Genomic DNA, 6,000 nt, shown 5'->3' with positions numbered 1-6,000 from the left:
GTAAAACTATTGTTGGAATGCGGCTCAAAACGTCCCCCAAATGACGGCGTACCACCCGCCTCCCTTCGACTAAGAGAGAAAGTTGGGGAAATTTTCGAACGAAAAGTGGACGAAATATGAAGTTACTGAATAATCGCCTGTAGTGTACTTAACCCCCAGGTTCTACGCCAACTTCACACTACAAGAACACGGAAATAAAGTCAACCCGGCAACGTTTAAAAATGGCCACCCGAATGACTTCCAATAAACAAGATCCCGCTTAAATTTGAAAAGTGGCACTTGATCAAACATCTAAGGCAGGACCCCCCTTACGTTAGTTGTAAACAACGCTATGACCTGAAGCACAGTAGGGAAGGAACGTTAAATAAAACACTGAAATTGTGAAAAGTTTGTTTAATAATGATTGTAATTATTATGATTGTAAAAGCTCGGAAATTTCAGTCGAAATAAATTACATTGCAAAAATAAACTTTGAAAATGGTAGTTCACCGGTTAAAATAGAAATAGGCTGGGAAAAAAGAACTTACCAATAAAAAAACCAGCCGTCAAACTAATATTAAATTGTGTAGTAAAATTAATTGTTTTGTAATGATGTGAATGCGTAACATAAAATTATAACAACACAAAAAGTAGCATGCAGACCTCAAACAAATATTATAAATAATAATAAATAAATTTTTGAAACTATTATTAATAGAAACTATAGAGACCAAACAAGAGGTAACATTTAGGTTAAAAACAAGTTTTGGGAATTATGGGTCAAGTAAGCAAGTACCAAGATTGTAAGAAAGGGTGAAATACACAGGATGTGACTCATATTTGGTGTAATAAAGTCCTTTTGTTAAAAGCAAGATGGAAAATTACATAGCCTTGTAGGCAAATTTAACTAAAAACGAAATATGTGGAAATTACAAATCGTAACTCATTTATTGCAGATATATTCAAAACTGAAGAGTTTTGATTAGCATAATCTCGCCCCCGCAAGATAGGTAGCCTTGCCCCTCGTTCGAGGTTTCGAGCCTACAGTTGAATGTCGAAGACAATCACTGAATTAGGTGTCGTAGCTCAATGTTGACTACAGTTTTTATTACCCCCGTGACTGCTTCATTCACGGAGAAAATTGTTAGTTACAAACAACAAGTCAGTATATACATCAAACGAATCGGTAATTTCCACATATTAAAATAAACTGATTAAAACTGATATGAATGTTACTTCAGGGACAAGACCAAGGAATCAATATCAATAAACATAAATTGAGTAAGCATTACACCAAAAACGTAAACAATTACAAACAATAGCATAACGGTATCACATTTGTCATTCTGCATTGCGGTTAAACCAAGTAGATTTCAAAAACAAAGATTCAAACACACACAAAATATAAAAGGTGGCATACAAAACACAAATACGATATAAAGAAATGCAAAAATTACTATCTGCATTAAATAACACAAAATAGCAGCAAACATTTATGGAGCGGCGCGGTCACGACCGCCATTCAAGACAAGATGCCAAACGTAACCCGTTCGTATTCGTGTTTTTTAGATGGCGCAGGCAGCTTTTTTTACCACCTAGAAATTGCATGGTTGCCAACTCTCAAAAATGTGTAACTTCTATATACAGGGTGGAACCTCTCACGTCGGTAAAAAGTATTTAGTCGAGACATCGGAGAGCGTAAGTTTTTGCGTCATTTCGCCCTCTCCCCCCCCCCCCCCCCCCCACACCCTCAGCTAACCTAACCACTAAACGAATACATTTTGTCGTTTTGCATGTTTATTCGAAACAAAACAGAGCTAGAACGATTGTTCTAAACGATTGTCTCGAGGATTGTCTCGTATTTATACCCTCCGGCCTCCACAATCCCCCCCCCCCCCTGCTTCTAAATGACTTTTTATCGTATTTTTGCGTTCATTCGGAAACCCAGGAAGCTAGAGCGATGCAGTTTTTTACATTTGTCTCATATTGGTACCCTCCGAATCATCGACCCCTCCCCCCCTCAACTACCAATAAATGACACTCTTTTTTTTAGGCAGGTGGGGTAGAAAAAATTAGTAACAAAGTGATCTCCGCGGAAATGAGTACTCAATAGGGTCCTTATTAACCCCTCAAAAATCGCACTTTGTCGCATTGGTGGAACTTGGAAAAAAATGGCCGCCATCTTGATTTTTTTCGAATTTATTAAATATTTCGTAAAGTATATATTATATCAAAAAAACTCAAGAGACTTTTATGGAGAATCAAAAGTTACCTATAATACAATATATGATTTGGGTAATTATCACATCTGTGTCGAGACTTAGATGCATTTCAGGAACTTAATGCAGATATAGCAGTTTTAATTAAATCAGGACTTAAAATTATTTTAAATCTGTACCGGTTTCCAAAGAAGATTCATGATATTAACCAGTTACGTCAAAGCTTAAATTCAGAATTGTGTTTAGCCTCACTACCACCAACCGAAGAAGCTGCCAAACAGCACATTAATATCATGAATCTTTTTTTTTTTTATTGATGTATTGCTCCATGTGAATTATTTGGATATATTTAATGTAGCAGGTAAGTAGAGGGAACCAAATAATTGAATGTCTCTTGAGTTTTTTTGATATAATGTATACTTTATGAAATATTTAATAAATTCGAAAAAAATCAAGATGGCAGCCATTTTTTTCCAAGTTCCACCAATGCGACAAAGTGCGATTTTTGAGGGGTTAATAAAGGACCCTATTGGGTACTCATTTCCGCGAGATCACTTTGTTACTAATTTTTTCTACCTTAACCACCTATTTTGACTAACCTATTTGTATTTGGGTGTTTATCGAAAAACGACGAGTGCTAGAAGACATTGAAGCTTTTTTTAAGTTGGTAACACATATCGACCGGCCGCATTTTAGAGTCGACGGCAAATTTGCATAAATGTGCGAGGCCGGTCGAGGGATGTGTCAACGGTCCTATACAAGCGGGAGACTAGGTGGCATCTACACTCGGGTTTTCTATTAAAGCCCGCCCTCAAATTGCCAAAAGTTCTACTTTTTCCATATTTTGGCTTAATTTCGGAAACGCCGAGGACTAGAATGATGCGGTTTTTTTACGATTGTTTCCTATATGGCTTAGCACGTTCTAGAATGTAATCGCATGTGCGTGCCAAAAAACCAATCTGCGCATGCGCAATGCTTATTGCCTTTCATATTTCTGGAGTAATTTGAACTACATTTTTATGGTAGGCTTCTCTAATAAAATCAAACAAAATGCACTCGCCAAAAATCGTACTGCGCATGCGTAATTTTAATGGAGCCGTCTGAACGAAATTTGTATTATGTGTCCCTCTAATAAAAGCAAACAACATGCCTACGCCAAAAATCATACTGCGCATGCGCAACATGTAATTTTCCTATTTGTGGAGCAATTACGCTTTTTAAAATGTGGTGTAATGAATAAATAGGGCTAGGTGAAGCTGAGCAACTAACAAACATCTATCAGATCGGAGGGAAGCGAGGCGGCGTGCCGCCGGAGCAGAGCGTATGACTTAAAAAACGAAACTAAAAATCGGCAGTTGTTTGACAGGGATTTGACGTCTCTAAATAACCTTTTTTCCTACGATCACTATCATTCACGATTGTGAAATATCGAACTCCGATGATTTGAATCGAAATGTTCAAAAAAAGTCACTTTATATAAGTGATATTCCCAAAAACATAAATAGCTCTTAAAAATTCAAAACAATTGCACCATAGGGAAATGGCAATGTATTTTTTAGCGAAGGATCCTGAGGCCTTGAAATTAGCGTTCAACGTACTACTCCAATCTCTGATTGTCTGAAAATCAGGCAAGTGCAATAACGTACGTTGAACGCTAACTTCAAATACATATCACAGGCCTCGCGAATTTTGCGCGAAAAAAAACATCCTCAGCCTCAGCCTACAAAAACCGAAGAAAAAAATTGTCAAGGATCCTCGCTTTTCCGATGGGATTTGGCCATGGGGATTTCAAAAATACATCTTTTTATGAAAGGTTTGAGGCTATTGTACGACACTTTGTGGGGCATAAGAAAACCAAAAAACAGTTTCGCTAAACGACACCAAAGTTAAAAATTAAAAACTAATCAATAGGATATGGGCGCAAAATGGGCACTTTGCAAGTAATCTAAACTAATTTTTTAGCATTTAATGGTTCGCCTAAAGAAATTAACAGTTAATTTGGAGGAAAAGATGCTATTAAAACTGTGTGCTTTTCTAAAAACTGGGGCCAAAGGTGACGAAATGTGGAGCAACATTGAAAAGAGCGACTCTGAGACGCAACGATTATTAATGGAAGTATCTGCGACGCATTCCACCAGGTAATTTTTTTTTAGTCTAAACGCACCTTTATAAATGATTCAATTCACAGGTACTATTTTGGAATAATTCAATTAAACTTGGATCAAATTCGGCTAAGTATGACCACGGCCAACAAACTACCACCTCAATTGCAAATAATTAAGCGCAAGTTGGGCTTTACGTTTATAAAGTTTGAAGACGCCGCCGTTGAACTCGAACCTTTCATAAAACAGCACATTTTCGAAACTAGTCAAATACTGTCTCGCTTCATCATAAAACACTTCAAAGACGAGCTGCTATGGCAAGCGGGAATTATATTGGGATCGACCGACTTTCTCGGCAATCCCATTGGCTTTATAAACGACGTGTCGGAAGGCATGTCGGGGTTGATCTACGAGCACTCGGTCGGAGCGCTGGTAAAGAACGTAACGCATGGACTTTCAAATTCTGCTGCCAAGGTGACGGAAAGTCTCTCTGACGGTTTAGGTAAAGTCGCCATGGATGACGAGCACGAGGAGATACGCCAAAGAATTAGACAGGTGGATAGCGGACGGACGGGCGATCACATTGTCGCCGGATTTAAGGGTCTCGGGCTTGGAATACTAGGTGGCGCCACAGGAATTTTTAAGCAAGTTTACGAAGGTGCAGCAAATGAAGGTATCCAAGGCGTATTCTCGGGATTTGGCAAAGGTATTGTTGGTGCGGTTACTAAGCCGGTTGTCGGCGTCCTAGATTTGGCATCGGAAACCGCAAGAGCTGTACGGGATTCTAGTCGAAGGTAAGCATTTGGAATGTTTCGATCAATAATTCTCACACTCATTGCAGTTCAAATCGTATAGTACCTGATAAGATTAGACCACCACGGTGCGTTGTCGGCGCGGGGGGTTTACTTCCTTGTTATAGTTATAAGCAAAGTCACGGACAGCAACATTTGTACACTGTTAACAAAAGGTTTGTATACATTTGTCGTACATTTGAAGAAGTCAATGTAGTAGAGATGACAATCTACACACAGTTAATTATCTAAAAAGTCCTCTAAAAAACCCACTAACCAAAAAGCTTGGATTTCAGGAACTACACAGAACAACTGGTCGCGTACGAGTCCCTGCGAAGTGGTTCCGAAGATCTTCGAATAATTATTTCGAACGAGCACGTTCGCATTGTGACTGGCACCAAAAATAGTTCCCCTACCACTTTTCTAGAGGTTCACATAAGGTATGACCACACCCACTTTGTCAATTTTTAATTTTTTCTCTCAGTGACGTATTACAATGCCAACCAGTAACGCTGACAGAGGGTTCGGAAATAAGACACTATATTGACATAACGATGCGGGTGTCTAGTGCCACCGCTCAGTTTGCCCATACAGATCCAATAAAAAGGCCAAGAATACGGTGCGACTCGATGGAACTTGCACATTCTGTGTCGCAACAACTAAGTTATGCAAAAAGACTCTATAACGATCGATTGCATACACTAATTACAGACAATGCCACACAAAATGAAGACTGAATTTTTGTTGTTATTTGGGAGAAATGTGTTATGAGCAGTGTGCCTTTATATGCATTTTTTGTTGCGAGTCAAGATCAGTAGGTTTTTGTTTAATAAAACCATATATTTTAATATCGTTTTTTTAATTGCTATTGGTAGTAAAGCTTTTGTGCTGTAGTAAGCCAAACACCGT

At 38.4% G+C, this 6,000-nt stretch overlaps 2 protein-coding genes across 3 annotated transcripts in view; one reads left to right on the top strand and one right to left on the bottom strand.

Moving 5' to 3' along the window:
- LOC116176514 (origin recognition complex subunit 5-like) overlaps positions 1–6,000 on the bottom strand; it is a 566,782-nt gene that overhangs the window by 107,255 nt on the left and 453,527 nt on the right. The gene's annotated exons all lie outside the window — the stretch shown is intronic.
- On the top strand, positions 3,857–5,939 carry LOC116176512 (vacuolar protein sorting-associated protein 13D-like). Its single transcript, XM_031495116.1, has 5 exons — positions 3,857–4,336; positions 4,387–5,094; positions 5,142–5,267; positions 5,388–5,531; positions 5,576–5,939. Exons 1-5 carry the CDS (start codon positions 4,167–4,169, stop codon positions 5,826–5,828), a joined length of 1,401 nt encoding a protein of 466 aa, XP_031350976.1. The 5' UTR covers positions 3,857–4,166; the 3' UTR covers positions 5,829–5,939.

Source organism: Photinus pyralis, unplaced genomic scaffold (genome assembly GCF_008802855.1).
Source record: "Photinus pyralis isolate 1611_PpyrPB1 unplaced genomic scaffold, Ppyr1.3 Ppyr1.4_LG7, whole genome shotgun sequence".
Taxonomy (NCBI): Eukaryota; Metazoa; Arthropoda; class Insecta; order Coleoptera; family Lampyridae; genus Photinus; species Photinus pyralis.
This window is presented reverse-complemented; position numbering and strand designations above follow the sequence as displayed.